The sequence below is a fragment of the Calypte anna genome, chromosome 26 (assembly GCF_003957555.1).
Source record: "Calypte anna isolate BGI_N300 chromosome 26, bCalAnn1_v1.p, whole genome shotgun sequence".
In the NCBI taxonomy this organism is placed as follows: Eukaryota; Metazoa; Chordata; class Aves; order Apodiformes; family Trochilidae; genus Calypte; species Calypte anna.
Window position 1 is genome coordinate 4,034,433 of NC_044271.1, and position 16,384 is coordinate 4,050,816.

The 16,384-nt window shown below is 49.8% G+C and overlaps 1 protein-coding gene across 6 annotated transcripts in view; it reads left to right on the forward strand.

The window, feature by feature from the left end:
- Nucleotides 1–13,987, forward strand: part of PPP1R12B (protein phosphatase 1 regulatory subunit 12B) — a 100,383-nt gene extending 86,396 nt beyond the window's left edge. For 3 of the 6 annotated variants that reach the window (XM_030465385.1, XM_030465388.1, XM_030465389.1), the window contains 6 exons: nt 386–524; nt 1,373–1,477; nt 1,730–1,783; nt 2,459–2,509; nt 7,471–7,651; nt 10,729–10,808. In XM_030465385.1, coding sequence (XP_030321245.1) covers nt 386–524; nt 1,373–1,477; nt 1,730–1,783; nt 2,459–2,509; nt 7,471–7,605 — 484 coding nt within the window. In that variant the 3' untranslated portion in view covers nt 7,606–7,651; nt 10,729–10,808. Of the gene's footprint in view, nt 1–385; nt 525–1,372; nt 1,478–1,729; nt 1,784–2,458; nt 2,510–2,841; nt 2,883–7,470; nt 7,652–10,728 lie in introns of all 6 variants that reach the window. The other 3 variants (XM_030465386.1, XM_008499400.2, XM_030465387.1) reach the window with 2 other exon arrangements.
- Nucleotides 13,988–16,384: the final 2,397 nt, after the last annotated feature.

Consider the following 16,384-nt stretch of genomic DNA (forward strand, 5'->3'; position numbering starts at 1 on the left):
TATAACTCAAACCAGCAGCTCAAGCTGAAGGTGCTGTTTGGTTCTTACCTTGCTCAACTCTTGGGCCACTTTGCTTTCATCCTTTGCTCCCCAAATGATTTACCAGCTGCTCTGCAGAGAGTAAAAACCCTCTGTGTCCTATTCAAAATGGAGCCCACTCCCAGCCCTGTTTGGGGGTTGGGTTGTTCCCCAGTGGTTTGTCCCAGTTCCAACTGGGAGTGGCTGCCTGGCCCTTGGCAGTGATGCCCATGGTGGGGTGCAGGGTGTTCCCAGCCATCCCCAACCCCTGCTCAGCTGGGTCAGCATCAGCCCCAAGAGCCAGGCTGGTCCTGGCTGTCACAGAGTCACAGCAGCTCCGTGGTGAGAGATCTTTGATGCCTTTTAGGTTGGAAGCAGCTACAAACCTGAGCAGCAGTGATTCCTCGTACAGTGACCGTGCCTCCAGCCGTGCCAGTGCCTACACCCGCAGGGAGAACCTCAGCAGCAAAGCAGAAGAGGAGAGTTTAAATAGGGATTATAAAAAAGTAGGATATTTTAATGGTACTATTGTCACTACACACACCCCAGCAGCTGCCTGTGGCTGCAGAAAACTTTACTGAGGCTCTTCAGAAAGAGAGAGAAAAAGTATCTTTTCATTACCCCTCTTTCAGCTGCTTTTGGGTGTCACAGCAGCTTTCTTCAAATCCATCAGCCCTTCAGAGGGTCAAAAAAAAACCCCACCAGGCAAAGTCAGGTGTTTGGGGAGGGGGACTGAGGAGTTGGGCTGGAGAGGGATTGGAAAGGATCAAGAAAAGATACCATGAACACTAATGGCCCAAGCATGCATGTGCCCACAGAATTATTTTTTGCTGATATAACAGTCCAGAATAGCAAGAGTGGTTATGGACATGAGATCTTAGGAAGAAATTGTTTGCTGTGAGGGTGCTGAGCCCCAGGTTGCCCCCAGAAGCTGTGGCTGCCCCATCCCTGGCAGTGTTGAAGGTTGGATGGGGCTTGGAGCACCCTGGGCTGGTGGGAGGTGTCCCTGACCATGGCAGGTGTGATCTTTAAGGACCCTGCCAACCCAAACCATTGGATGATTCTATGATCCAGAACACAAAACTTAATACATGGCAGTTTACTTAAATTAAAAACATCCTTTCTTTGATTCTTCGTTCTTATTAAATACCCTACAAAATTAAACAGATGTTTAGTTATTTCATAAGAATTATGAAAAGACAGGTAAAGCATCCAACCAATTCAGATTACCCTTCTGATACCCTGACATGGAGGAGCAATCCAAACCCTGCAGCCACCTCCACTCAGCTCCCAGTGCTGCAGCATCACTGGGAAAGCAGCCAGGTTGATGGAAACCTTTTGTCTCGTGTTGCAGTTGTATGAAAGTGCCCTGTCTGAAAATCAAAAGCTGAAGTCCAAACTGCGAGAAGCCCAGCTGGAGTTGGCCGACATCAAATCCAAGTTGGAAAAAGCCACCCAGGTAAGACAGAAACAAGCTCCTGGAGTGGAGGAACCACAAACACATGGGAAACCAGTGCATGTTTCAGCATGGGGAAGGATTTAGCTCCTGGGGGAAAGGAGCTACTGTTACTTTTCACAGAAATAATTGTGAGTGATTCTGTAAAGGCTGCTTTTTCTCCAGGCAAATGCATCCATGGTCTGTCCAGACCTTTGTGCAGCACTCTGGGAATACCTCTCAGATCTAATAGCTTTCCATTTTTCATTTACACAGCAGAAACAGGAGAAAACTTCTGACCGGTCCAGCATGCTGGAGATGGAGAAAAGGGTATGTGTCTCTGTTTTCTTCTGAGTCACAATCTTTGCCTTATGTTGCTCTGCAGGGCCCAGTAATTTCTTGAAGGAAAATGTTAATTAAAAGGTAAGTTATATTTTTGCCTTGTGAGCACTGCACAATGATAATTGTGTTGACCTTTTCAGTGTCTGAGACTTTTCTCCTCTCCTCACAAATCAGCTTGGTTCTGATAACTTTATTTTGCAGACCAACAAACTGTATCATGTAGTGCTAAGAGCCCATTGGTCCCCTGAGACTGAAAATATTCCTGATCCTTATAAATAAAGACTGTTTGGGGAAGAGGAACTAGATGAAACACTAGCAGGTTGCCTTGTGATGATATGTGAAATCTGAAGGTCTGAGTGCTCCTTCCTCTTAACTGAGCAAGCAGATTCCTTGTAGTGAGCTCAGCTGTGTCTGGCCAAATCCCAGTCTTTAGTGACCAGAGGTTCAGCCAGGTAGATTGTGCCAGAATGGGCCCAGCTTGTGTTACCTCCTTCTTTAGCATCTGCCCTGTCCCATCTCATCAGCTCCTGGTTGTAACCTGTGTGTTACTTTGAAATGCTCTTACAGAAATACAAGACTCTTCCTCTTTAAAGAGGAAAATGTACTCTTAAGTTTTCCTTCTAAATCCTTGTGACCATCTTTGTTATCAATCCTTGTAAACAGGAGAAGCGAGCCCTGGAGCGGAAACTCTCTGAAATGGAAGAGGAGATGAAGGTAAGAAGGAATCTATTCACTGTCCTGGGTTTTGTGCTTTAATGTCTTTTGGGATTGTCACCTAGGAGTAGGATATTAAAGGTGACCATGGAAGGGACTCCTGTTACCTCCGAGCGGGTTCCTTTGTGCAATCCAAATTTACTTCAATGGCCTTGAATATTAAACACTAATAAAACTGTCCTGTTGTCTCTCATCTGGTTGCACCATATGTTCAATTTGTTACGCTGTTTGATCTGAGAGTTGTGAAAGCTCTTCTCCTTAAATACTTCCCCAAACTAACCTTCTGTGGCATCGATGAGTTTGAGTTTGCTGATCCTCTGTGCTCTCAATAGTCCGCAGCCCGAGTTAAGCCGTTGGGGTTCTCTCCAGATGGGTAAGAAGACAAAGCTGGCTTTTGAGGTCACACGCACACTGGCCAAGAAAAAAACACAGAGTGATTGTGTCTCTGCCCTCCCTCCCTAAAGCATGTTGCCGAGGGCTGTGTCAGTCAATCAGTCTGGAATAGATTTTCAGCAAAGAGGAATTTGCTTCCCGATGAGAAGTGCAGCATGGCTCAGTGTCACCAGCAGCTGCCACCGGCCGCTCCCTCGCGTTCTCCTCTCTCTCGTGGTGTTGCTTGGAAGGACATTTCTCCTCCAGCTGGGGCTGGGAGGCTGGAGGGGAGCACAGCAGAGCAGGAAGCAGCAGCGTGTTTGGCCACCTGAGTACACCTAAAACTTCACGCTGGTTTTGCATCGTTTTACATTCTGGTTTCCTGCCCCTGTGCATGGAATGTCCCCTCTGCTCTCTGCCCTGCGCTTTCATTCCCTTTGAGCAGGACCCAGGTGAGAACAAGACCCAATCTGAGAGCTGTGAGCTCAGTGCCACCCTGGAGGAGGTTCCAATTTTGTTTACTGTCTGAAGCTTCCTATGTTTCCTGAGATGCACAGATGCACATCTCTGAAAGGACCCATTGGCTTGTGCTGCATCTTCTACTGTGATAAGTAGCAGAACAATCTGGTTGAGTCCCGCTGTAAAGGCTCTCTTGTTCTCTCCAGAGGAGGAAATAAGTGTGGATGTGCTAGCCAGAAGGGAAAGGAAAAGACTGAATATGCCTAAATTCCAAATGCTTTCTTTGCTGAACAGGTAGCAACCTTTAACTCCAGAGAGACCTTCCTATAATTACACAAATAAGTCCTGCAAGAGAAAATGCAAATGGTAGCACTTGGTGTTGTTTCTTAAGCTGTGCAGATCCCTACAAACCAGCTCTGTCCATGGAGTAAAAAGACAAATGAGTGTCCTCTAGTGGCCTGTCAGTTTTGAACATTTATATTGGTTCAGAAAGTAATTAATGAAAGCAGATGCTTGTAGGAACTGCTGGATGCAGCCAAATCACCTCTGGTTTGGGTGGTCCAGAGCTGCAGACTGATGGAACCCAAGATGGTGCAGAGGAGAAGAACTTCTAAAAGTTTGATATGTTTGATATTGCCCCAATGGAGCCATGAGCTGGAGCCAGGAGCTACAGGAGCCTGTGGTCTGAGAATGAGTCATGGGGTCCTCCAGAGTGGTGGTCACACTTTGCTTTCTTGCTGGGTTCCTGTGCATTGATCAACCAGAGTGGCCTTTAGTTAGTAGAATAAAGACATGAAATTCAAAATATCTCTCCCAAGGTCCTATGACATTTCCAGTGGTTCTTGCAAACATTCCAGCATGTGGTAAGTACCTGAGTGTGCTGTGTTATGTCCTTTGAGAGCCACTTGGTAAAAAGGACAAAAGAAGTATAAAATCTGAGGATAAAAATATTGACCTGGACAAGGACTTCCCACGTCCACTTTCATCGTGCCTTAAAGCAGGAGTCAGCCCAGGTGTGGTTGCCCAGAGTGAGAAAACCTCCACAGAGCATCTGGGTGAATCCCTCATGTGGAAGGCAAGCCAGGAAAACAAATCTATTAATACTGGTGAGACTTTCATTCCTGCTTCTTGCACTACCTGAATGGCTGCTGAGCAGAATCCACCACTTTCCTGTAACATGGAGAGCAGCCAGAGGCAACAACCAGACATTCCAGGTTCCTAGGTCTCAATGAATGCTGTGCATTTTGGATTCTTCCCACCAGTCTTTAACTGAGCCTGTCCAGCACATCTCACAGTCAGCTTTTTGGTCCAGGGGAGGCTGTATCCAGCCCTGCACATCAGATGTCCTGGCCAGGCTTTCCCCTTTGTGCAGCTGATGCCTTTGGCAGAGGAGGCACAGCAGCACTGACAGGACAGCCCTGGGTTTCTGTGGCAAACACTTTGTACTTCAGGCTGTGCTTGAGGTAAGAAGCTTTGTTCTTTCATGAGTTTAATCCCTGCTAATGAAGCAATCAAGAAACAGAGAGGAGCAGGACAAACTTGGTAATCTGAAGAACTCCTTAGTGGTGGAAGTGCTGTTGCAGACCTGCTCTGAGAAGGTGATGGAGCCTTTTAGTGACTGCAGAGTTTGACTGGAGATACAGGAACTTGGCTGAGGAAGGAGAAAACAAATGAGCATTTGCACTGAGCTGAATTCAATGCCAAGTGCCTGAGGTCCCAACTTAACAGAGCAATGTTTCTTCAAGGTCACAGAAGCCTCTTTATTCCATTGCACCTCCTGGCTCTGGGAATGCTCTGGGCATTTTTATTTCCCCATGTGTTGCAGGCACCAAATCCTTTGACTGAAGGCAGGTACAGCTGAACTGAACACCCTGCCTTGGCCAAGCCAAGTGTCCAGCAGAGTGATAAGCAGTCACAGCAGTCTCATCCAGATCCTGCCCTAACCCTTGGCTCCAGGCCCAGCTTCCCAGCCTTTGCTGGGTTTCTTGGATGAAGGCAGCTGCCCTACCTGCAGCACACACACGTTCTTACAGAAGGGATCCTTTGATGGTTCTGGCAGCACGTTGAGGCTGGGCTTGGTCCAGTGATGCTGTGATGGGGTTCTGTGCTATATTGCTGTGGAAAAATCAAGGTGGTCTTGAAAGTGATCATAATCCTTTCCATCCCGAACAGCGTGGCACCCCGGGTTACATGTATTGGGTGTTTTCTGCCAGACAGATGCTCAGCTGGGTTCCTTGTGATAAAACAGGAGTTCGTTACCATGATATCACCAAAACAAATGACTCCTTCAGTATGAACCATCCTCTGACAGCTCCTGGGTGGGATTTATCACAGGACAGGCAGGTGGTGTCCATCTGAGTCCTCACCAAGTGCAGGGGCTGCCAGCACAGCTCAGGCAGTGGCTGAGATCTGGGCAGGTCCCTCACCCTCCTGCAGTTTGTTGGCTGTGGCTCTGCCTCAGGACCTCTTGGTGTTTGTTCCTGGGGTCAGAACTGCATTGGCAGAGTCCATGTAGCAGGAGCTGCTTTGTTGGTTTGATGCTCTCGGGGTGCTCAGACCCATCCTTTGCTGGCTCCATGCACTCATCTGCCTTGTTTCTGTCAGGTTTGCAGGGCTTTGGGATGTGGTATCTTGATTCCTTATCAGGGAGCAGAAGTGCTTTTGGGATCAAGTTGGTGACTGGGGGCTACACAAAATATTTCTCCTTTATAGAAGAATGAGCCCTTGCACAGAACATCCTGGGTTGCAGCCTTGCCAGCTGCAGTCAGCTCCACATCATACACCTCGGGTGGAAAGGATTCCCCTCCCTGCAGACCCCCCTTCCATCTCCTCCCTGCCATCACAAGCACATGAGTAGGAGCACACAGGGAAGAGCATGGTGGTTTATGGGCAGTACAGAAGCTTCTTTGGTTCTGGGGTGGGATTTTCTCACCTGAACTTCTCACAGATGTTTCCCTCCTTACTCTCCCCCTGCCTGGTGTCTCTGGTCCCTCCTCTGGGGTGGGGGGTTCCCCATTCCTGATGAGCTGTCAGGGGGACAGAGGGATGGGATGCAGCTCAAACAGCAGCTCTGCAGAACCTGTCCTGCCCTTGGTACCAGCACCCAGCACAGGGTTTTCCTTTAGCACCACCCAGAAAGATGTCACCCTTGTGCCAGAAACAGTGATGTCTGCATGGCTTTCACTGCCTCCCTTTGGCCTTCCTGACCACTTTTCTGTTCTATATCTCCCCATTGCTGCTCTCCCTCTGCTGGCCCCAGCTTTGGGGCCCAATTTCTGCACCATCCTTTGCTCATTTGTGTCTTCTGTACCACAAATGCCATGTTGTCACCAGCCCCCTGTGTGAGGTGCTGTCTCATTGTCTCTCGTGTTAAAATTAGTGGTTTAAGGCTCTTGAATCTTCACCTCTGGAAACCAGAGATAACTTGAACCCTGTGACAGAAGGGTTGAATCTGGGGGGAAGGGGGGGGAACCCACACAGGTCCCAGACCTTTGGGCAGAACTGAAGCCTGAGCAGACCCAAGAGCTGTCCTGGGGATGCTGCAGGGGTGAAGGACCTGAGCAGTCACGGTACATGTCCCAGTGGTCTGCTGTGGGACAGTGACAATTTCAGGACCTTCAGTCTGTGCCTTTAAAATCTCCCCTGAAGCTCTGCTTGCCCTTTGTTACCCAGGACTACCTTAGCTTTTAGAGATAGATGAAGAAAAGCAATTTAAAAGAACCTCTCAGTTGCCAGCAGTGCTTTCAAAGCCTGGGTGGGTGGTGAATCCCTGCTGAGAGTTCTGACAGCAGTTCCTATGTCCAGGAGCTGCTGGAGCTCACTGCCTGGGTATACCAGAATATAACCTGCAAGAAACTGTCCTGCTTGGTGGTGGGAAATCCCTTTATTTGGGCTTCGGGAGTCCCTGAAGAAAGGGAAGGTTCACAAAACATCTTCAGCATGTTGTAAGGCTTTCCCCATCCTCCTTGGAGCTGCTGCCCATCCACCACTCACTGCTACTAATTTTTTCATTTATTCTCTTTTTTTTTTTTCTTTTACTGCTTGTGGACTAAATTCACCTTTCTGTGCCCTTTTGTCTTCGTGGTGTTTTTTCTCTGTATTTTTCTGTCCACTCCTGTCACTCTCTGCAGAATCTCCACCAGCTCAAACAGATTCACACCCTGAGGCAGATGAATGAGCAACTGCTGGCTGAGAACAGGGCCCTGACCCGGGTGGTAGCCAGACTTTCTCTGCCTGCCAAGCCCTCGGAATCAGAGGAGCTGTAGCTGCTTTCCCTCCGGCTCATCTCGCCTCCCTCTTCCACTTTTCCAGGCAGGTCTCCTCTCCCTTGGCCAGGCTGTTCCCCCTCGCCTCCTTGTGCTCCAGGGTGTCTGATGAAAGCTTTTGGCTCAGAAGCAGCATGTGGCAAAGGCTCCTCTGAAAGCCACCAGCGTGGGGGCACAGCCCGGTGGGGTTCTGCTGGAGGCTCTGCTCAGCCCTGCTGACCCCTGCTCTGCTTGGCAGGTGATGCTGACACCACCTCTGTACTAACCAGCCACACCAAGGGGGGCTGGGGGTGGGGGTGACTTGTCCATGGGGGTGGGATCCATGTCTGCCATCATCCAGAAGGGAAGCTGGAGGACAAGCTCCCTGCCTTGATGTGGAGACCTAGAGTTGGGGAGATGGCTGTGAAGGACCTTGAGTGATGGCTCAGCTGCTTCCATCTGCCTTAACACCAGCAAATAGCTTTGGGGTGGGTTGTCAGTGCTGGGGGGCTGGCCAGCAGCCCCTGCCCTGTTACCATTCCTTGAAACAGAATAATAGAATCTCAGACTGGTTTGGGTTGGAAGGGACCTTAAAAGTCATCGAGAACCAACCCCCACACCATGGTCAGGGACACCTCCCCCAGCCCAGGGTGCTCCAAGCCCCATCCAACCTTCAACACCTCCAGGAATGGGGCAGCCACAGCTTCTGGGGGCAACCTGGGGCTCAGCACCCTCACCCCAAAGAGAATCTTCACAAAATCTCATCTCAATCTCCCCTCTTTTTCGGCTTGAAACTGGTTCCCCTCATCCCATCCCCCCAGGCCCTTGTCCCAGGGGCCTCCCTATCTTTCCTGGAGCCCCTTCAGGCACTGGAAGGTGCTCTAAGGTCTCCCCATTGCAACCTTCTCTTCTCCAAGCTGAACACCCCCAACTCTCCCCCTGGCTCCAGAGCTGTTCCCATCTCCAGGGCCTCCTCTGGATTAATTCCAACAGCTCCGTGTCCTGTTATTGAGGATCCCAGAACTGGACCCAGCACTGCAGAGGGGTCTCCCCAGAGCAGAGTGGGACAGGACCCTTCCTGCCCCTGGTGGTCCCACTGCTGGGGATGCAGCCCAGGACATGGGTGGTTTCTGGGCCAGTTGGTGGTTTATGCTATGTGTGTGCTCATAATATAATTATTTTTTAATTGGACTTAGTTCAGTGAAAAACTGGCACCCAGAAGATAAAATTATCCAACATCAGAATGAGCAATCTGATGGATTTCTGGAGATGTTATGAGAAGTGCACATTTTAGATAGGAAAGTGATCTTTAGAAAACCTTCACCTGGACATCCCTCAGCAGGTTGTCTTGGTCACTCAAGCAATGAGGAGTTCCTCCCTGATTTTAAAGAGGGTCCAAGTCTTTTTGAGCAGAGCTCACAAGCTGCAGCATCCCCTCAGCAGTCTGCCCATGAAGCCATTGGAGCTCCACCAGATCTGGTTCTTTTTATTTTTTTACATCTTGTGTTTTAAATTCAGGGCAGGTAATTGGTGCTTGAGTTACAAGGACAAGCCTTCTCTAAGCTTTGTCCTCACACATCACACAGTTAAATCACATTCTTCCTTGCTACTTCATTGGTTCAGTGCTAAAATAAAGCTGTAAATGCTCCTTTCTGAGGCCGCGCCAGGTTTTTGCAGTTTAGTAGGGATATTCAGGTCCCTTCAGACATAACTATTTTTTTTTAAAAAGGAAGCAGCAGTATGTTCCCATGGGCTGCAAGTGGCACCAAGGTATAAATCAATCTATTCTTAGCACACAAATTATATCAAGGATGATTAACCATAGAAACAAACTAACCAGGGGAATTGTGGCTTCCCCTTCCAGGAGTCTCAGTTCAAAGCCACGCGTGTGTCACCCCGATGAGGGAGGGATGGTTCCTCTTACATGGCCTGAATTGCGCAGATGGTCAGATAAATGATCTCACCATCTTTCTGGTTTAAATCTGCCAAAGTATTCCCAAACCTGTCACTGACTCACCTCTTCTCACAAGCAGTGGCTTTAATTCATTCTCATTCCCAATGTCCTTTGAGATCTGAGAGGGAAAACTGAGCAAAAACTATTTCCAGACTCACAGAAATATTATTTCATGACCTGTAGGTCACTGGTCTCTTGTCCTAGCACAGTCCCAGCATCTCTTTGCCCCAGCCCACACCTCCTGCTGAATTTTGCCTCCTCTCCCCTGGGCTGCACAGCCCTGGCTGGGCTCATCCTCCCCCCTTGCTTTAGGTTTGCAGTTCAGTGCTGTGTCCAGGCTGTCTGCAGCTCTGCTGACTGCTCCAGCTCCTTTAGTAGGTCAGACACAAGACCTTACTGGTATCCATGAGCCTTTTCTGCTCCATGTCCTTCTCCATCTAAACTCTGGCATTTTCCTTGCCCTTGCAGCAGTGGGGTTTGTCGAAGAGTCACATTTTCCAATATCCACCTCATTTCTGAAGTGCCACCTTCTTAGGTGCCACGGGTAACACTCAGCACTGCTGCTTGGAGAGCCCAAAATTCCCATCCCATGACACTGCATCATCCTGGAGGGGTTTCAGAGCCCTGGAGATGTGGTGCTGAGGGACGTGGCCCTGGCAGTGTTCAGGGTAATGGTTGGACTGGTCTGAAAGGTCTTTTCCAACAAAACCATTTTAATTGCTCCAGCTGGAGAGGTGGAGCTGGAGTCTGTCTGCATGGAAAGAGGGGAGAGGAATGGGCAGGAGATCATGGTCAGGGCTGAAACCTCAACTTAGGAGGAAGTGGTTTAGTGGAGATTTGAAATTTGGGGGAATTCCTCCAAGATCCCCATCAGGTCATCACTGAGCTTGCAGCTGTGGCCCCACTCAGCTCTGTCCTGCAGGTTCTGATGGCCCTCTGGGTGCTGCCACCCATGGTGCCAGGGTCACCTTCTGTGTCACACCCTGAGGCAGGAGCCCAGGGTCCCCTTCCCATCCCTGAACACCTTGGGACATTCCACTGAAGGTCACCCACCTGTAAAAAATTCCTGACATTAATTACAACATTACTCCATGCTGGGTGGAGGGGATGTGGTGTCCCCCCCCGAGCTGGAGGGCTTTTCCCTCTGGCAGTGCTGAGCTGCCATAACCTTGGTCTTTGTCTCTTCACAGATTTTGACAGAGCTGAAGTCAGACAACCAAAGGCTGAAGGACGAGAACGGAGCCCTCATTCGTGTCATCAGCAAGCTCTCCAAATAGGAATCCTGATCAGAGGCAGAACAGAGCTGCCCTACACCAGCTGCCAACCCCACCACCAAGCCCTCCCCCCGTCCCTCCAGTCACAAGTACAGCAGGCATTTCAGCCATGGGATCAACTTGTCACACCTGCCTTGCCCTGCCCTCTGCTGTACATTCCCTTTCAGCCCTTAATTCCCTCACAACACCCCCCACCATTTTATTATTTTTAATTTAAGCATGTTGTGATATCTCGGACATTTTATTCAAGGGAGAAGAAAAATGTGAGACTGGGTTTGAGCTGCCAAAACTACTTCTGGGAGCCCAGTCTTTGGTGTTGGGCTCCAATCTGGAGTAGGTAGCACCAACTGTAAAAAGTGATGCCTAAAGAACTAAGCCAGCACATCCAAGCCCTTTACAGGTGGGAAATGTGACTGTGGGCTGGGACTCTGAGGATGCACATCAACCCTCCTGGGATGCAGGGCTCTGGTTACAATGTGATGCTGTGAAAGCAACCAGGGCTGGTGGCAGCTGCTTTGCACAGAGACCTTTTTCTGCTTTCACCCCAGTAGACTGAGTCTTTTATTTAATATAAGATTTCAAACCTGTTCAGTAACATCAGCACTGCCTCTTGACATCAGACTCCCTATCCCTCCCCCTGCCTTTCCTCCCCAGCCTGGGTGGTTTGGTACCACCTTGTGTCCTTCCAGGGCCCCAGTTTCAGTAGTTGGTAGCATCTGCTGATTGCATCTGGACTCTGGCTCCTCAGGACAGAGTGTAGCACAGATTCTTGCCAAGCTTTCTGAAGGACAAGCTTGAACCCCTGGAGATCCACTGCTGCTTTCATATGTGTATGAAGATGAATCACTTTGCAGGAGCTGTGCTCACACCAGGAACCTCCCTGTCCTGCATCTTCCTGCTGTTTCATGAAGACAGAGCCCTGTGGAGGAGTCTGCTCAGGTAGTTCAGGCACTGGGATTCCACTCAGGTAGCTCAGGCACTGGGATTTATTTGCAGCCAGTGGCTGGATAAGTGAAAGAGGGAGTTCCAGAGTCCAGTCTCACCCACTGGTGCTGGGGAAGAACTTGGGGCTGGGTTTCAAGGCGGAGATCCCGGTCCTGGGGGTGCTTTGGGAGGACAAGGAGCTGCCCTGGGGTGTGTTGGTAACTCTTGCTAGGGTGAAGGTCTTTTAATCTGTCAAAAGTTTGCAATAAGCCTTGACCTTGAAGGAAGCCTGAAAACCAAACCTCTGGTGGTGGTTTATGGACTCAGAGCACTTTGACATCGTTCTCTCTGTGAGCATTCAGACTGCAGCTCCATGTGCTCTGCTGGCTTGGTGACAGCAGCAGCAAAATGTCCCCAGTTCCCTGGAGCTTCCTCTTAGTAGACTTCTCTCCAATTATACCTTCCCTCTCAGAGACTTCTTGCTGTATCCAAACCACTTTCCCAGTTAGTCCTTCCATTGTTGTCCTTTCATTCCCTTTGTCCTCTGATTTTCCTGCTCTGTCTGGCTGAGAGTTGCAGTCTCAGTCACTGAACACAGGGACTGCCATAAGAACTTCTGCCTGGGCACCTCAGCTGCCTGTGGACTCACAGCTTGTGCCAGGCTATTAGGACTCTGCTCTGAGAGAGACACACAAGATAATTAAACATGAGCATAATTCTTGAGCCTGCTCAATAGGGTAAAGTAGTAAATAGTCAGTTGTGGGCTCTTTGGAACCTTTTGCTGGTAATTACTTCAGAAGGGGGTTTATTTTCCTCTCCCTTGAGGTTTTTTTTTCTTTGGTTTTATTTTTCTTGCCTAATTCTTCAATTTTTTTCCCTTTCCTTCTCCATCCTGCCTGTTTCCACCTCTCTAGCTCTTCACAGAGCTGCTGTTTTTTTCCCCAGGCAGCTCTAGGCAGAGGTTTCTCTTCCACCACTCCTCAGCCAGTGGAGTCACTTGTGCGTGGTGCCAGATGCCATTTCTCCTGCTACACTGAGGCCCTTCCTCTGAAGCTGTGCTTTGGGATAGGAAGAGACCAAAGCTGGTAATGGCATCAGGGTTTCTGCAGAGCACTGCCTAAACCAGGCAGCCTTTTTATATTCCTTTCTTTTAACCCTGCTGTATTTAACAGCTTCAAGTCTTGAGATCCAGTCAATGCTTTTTCTGCACGCCATTCCCACTTGGTGCACTCTTTATGTGAGTACTTGGTGCAGTTCTTGATGTTTTTCCTCCTGGTGATCTGCTCCTCGCTTCAGACCCTGCCCTGGATGAGTGTTGGGTCCCTCTGTGCCACGCAGAGAAGACCCTTGCCCACTGGGGCTGCTGATGGTGGCCAACAGGAACAGCAGATTTCAGACTAAAGATCCTGTTCTTCCCACGAGGCAGGTTCCTGGCAGCAGGAAGAAGCCTGGAGTCTCTTTTAGGGAAAGGGTTCAACCTGACTGAACAAACCCGTCCTGCACTGATGTTTTGCCCCTCCTGCCAGGACACTCCCTGCGTTGTCTCCTGAGGAGCAGGGGACAGGAGGCTGCACTCCTCTGCCTGGACCCTTGCTCAGCCAAACCACTTTTGATAAAATGTCTGCTTAGCACTGGATTATCCCCCTGAACTCGGAGTAGGGCAGAGCCCCCTCCAACAATTGAGTCTCACTGGGTAGCCAGAGCTGTGAGGATTTTGTGATGACGATGTGACTGCAAACCATATTCTTCAAGAGTTTTTTTTCTTTCTTTCTTTTGGTCTCACTGACATAACCAGTGCACTGAGGACGTGATGAATAGGACACCTCGCATTCTGTGCTTGGGACAGAGTGCAAGGGAGCAAGCAGGTTTTAAATCTGATCCCTATTTGAACCAGAGCATTTGCCAGCCAAGATCTCCACTGGAGACCACAAGGGTTTTTTTATAAGCAATTGCTTGGGGTGAATTAATTTTTATCGCTTGGGGTGAACCTGCCTACTGTGGCTGCCAGTTTGATGATGGCTCTTTGTAAATAAACTCCTTGGAGAAGCAGGACAAGCTTACAAGATGGGGAGAGAATGTATTTTTATGCAACTTTTGAGTGGCCTTTCAAACCCTGAGATGAATGATTTGTTTTACTGGTTGTTGTTATATAGTATTATAAGTATTATGTGTTTGAAAGTTTGGGAATAATATTCACATCTATGATGCTTGTAAACACAACAGTATTTATAAATGAATAAAATAAGAGTTGATAAAATAGAAGCACTGGCTTTGCTTCCATCTTCATGGAGCTACAAGTTTAGCTTAAGATTCCTGGTTTCTCCTCAGATTGCCATCCTATGACTGTATCAGTTGTCTGGAAACAGAAATGATCTGCAGCCACGTGCCTGTCACAGCACAGAGAAGGTGACAGTCCCTGCCTGGCCAGGGAAAAAAATCAAAGGACCTGTGGGATCAATGGCCCTGAAGCCACCCCCAGCCAGGAAGGGAAAGAAGAGAGGGTCCATTTGACACCCCTGAACCAGTGGGGTTCATCATGCAAAGCCCTCAGGAGCCTGGTCAGAACAAAGCCATAGACAAGACATGGGTGCTGCTGACACATCCTTTGACCCAAGTTAGATGGAAATTGGGTATTTCTGTTTTCAGAGGCCTTGGCTGCAGCCTGAGCTCTCCCTCTTGGGTTTGAGGTATTCAGCACTTCTGCAAAGCAAGGCAGGACCTAAGCAGGACTGTATGGACCAAACTGTGTGCTGGGGCTGAATAACGTGGGGGGGGCCTCTGATATTTTCCCACCTGCACCCAAAATCTGGGCCAGCCATGATCAGCCGGGCTCAAGGCTGTGTAGAGACATCCCCAGGAGGTGTGTGAGCACACTTACATTTCAGGGGGACCTGGACCCTCACGGGGCTCCCCCTGCACCTCATCCCTCCTTTGTCCCTGTGTGTCCCCCACCACGGCCACACCACTGAGCCCTAGCAGCAAAACCAGAAGGAAACGGGGGCTCCTTTCAGCTCGTTTCTTTAATAAGGAGACAGATATCATACAAAATAACCATAGAACGATAGGAGACAGAAACGACAGAGTCCACACGAGGGGAAGGGGCTTTAAAAGCAGCTCCCTGCAGAGTGAGCGCTGCGGGGCCAGGACAGGGCAGAGCAGGGGGACCCTTGTCCCAGGAACTGCCCCCAGGCTGCCGGAGGAGCTGCTCCCTCCTCCCTCCCACGTTTGGGGGGGAAAAAAGGAAAAGAAAACCAAGCTTGTTGCCAAACCTCCTGGATTCCCTTCCTTTTAACCCCGGGAGACCAAAGCTGAGCGTCTGGGTGGCAGGGCTGGCAGAGGGGGAAGCCCCAACATGGAAACCACCAAACAGGGCAGAAATAACCCAAATTGCTCCAGAAAGCTTTTTTGCTATCAGATCACCCCCACATCCCAATGCAGCAATGCCACAGGCAGCTGGGGCCCAACATCCCTGCCCAGCACTGCCTCCTCCCCTGGCCTGGCACAACCGTGGCATCCGTGGCCACCCAGGCGGTGGCCGTCGTGGCTCAGCCTGGCAGCCAAAGCCCCACGGAACCAGGGGGGAGAGTGGACACATGAGGGGAAGGGGGGGGCACGGCTTTCCTGTAGGCCCCTCCCTGTGGGGTCCCGGCACACCGTGCTCTCATATGGCTTCTAAAGAAGTTGCTCTGACAGTGAAATGCAGCAACGCCACACAGGACACCAAAGCCACGATGCTGCCATGGAATAAACGCCACAAAACACAGGGACAAGACACGCGTGGAAGTCTCACAGCTGCGTCGGTGACACCTTCACCCTCTGCTGGCAGGGCTGGCTTGGCATGCTTGGCTTCTTGGCATTATTTTCTTCTTTTACATGATTTTATAATTTTTTATATTTTCTTTTGTTTGTTTGTTTTTTAATTTGAGGAGTGGGGTGGGGTGGGGAGCACTCGAGCAATGAGTTTTGTTCATCACCATCTCAGCAGTGGGGGTGAGCAGGGGGGCAGAGGGGGCAGCCCCCCACTTTGGGCTCTATCCATGCTGCTACTGCTGCTTCATGCATGGCTTGTGGGGACACGGGGTGGCTCCATACACTGATAACTACACACAGCTGGGGGGAGGAGGGGGTCAGAGGCAGCACAGATGGCTTTAATGTCAGTTTTCCTAATTTTTTTTTTTACTAAAAAAAAATAAATAAAATTATGTGTTAAACTCACAGTTTCCACCACCACCCCCCCTGAGGTTTAAAGAGTCCAAATGGAAACCAGCCACGGAAATGGAATGGGAACTGTCACCAGAGGGGCCTCTTCTCTTGGAGAGACCCTGGAGGTCTGAGGGGTGCAGGGGGGAGATGCAGATGAGGATGTGTGTGTGTGGGGGGGGTGACACCTCTGCCTGCTTCCCAGGGAAAGCTGGGGGACTGTGAATGCTCCCAGACCACGGAGCTGGTCTGGGCTCTTTCCAGGTCCCTCTTTTTTATCCCATTTCCACATGAGGCAAATGCCCCCTCCCACCCAGTGCCCAAGTGGACCCCAAAACATGAGGGTCCAAATCCTGCCAGTCAAGGGGCAGGACAAGGACCCTGGACAAGGGGCATCTTCACCCAGTAACTAAAGCTCCCCAGTAACTAAAAGCACCCAAAGATTTCT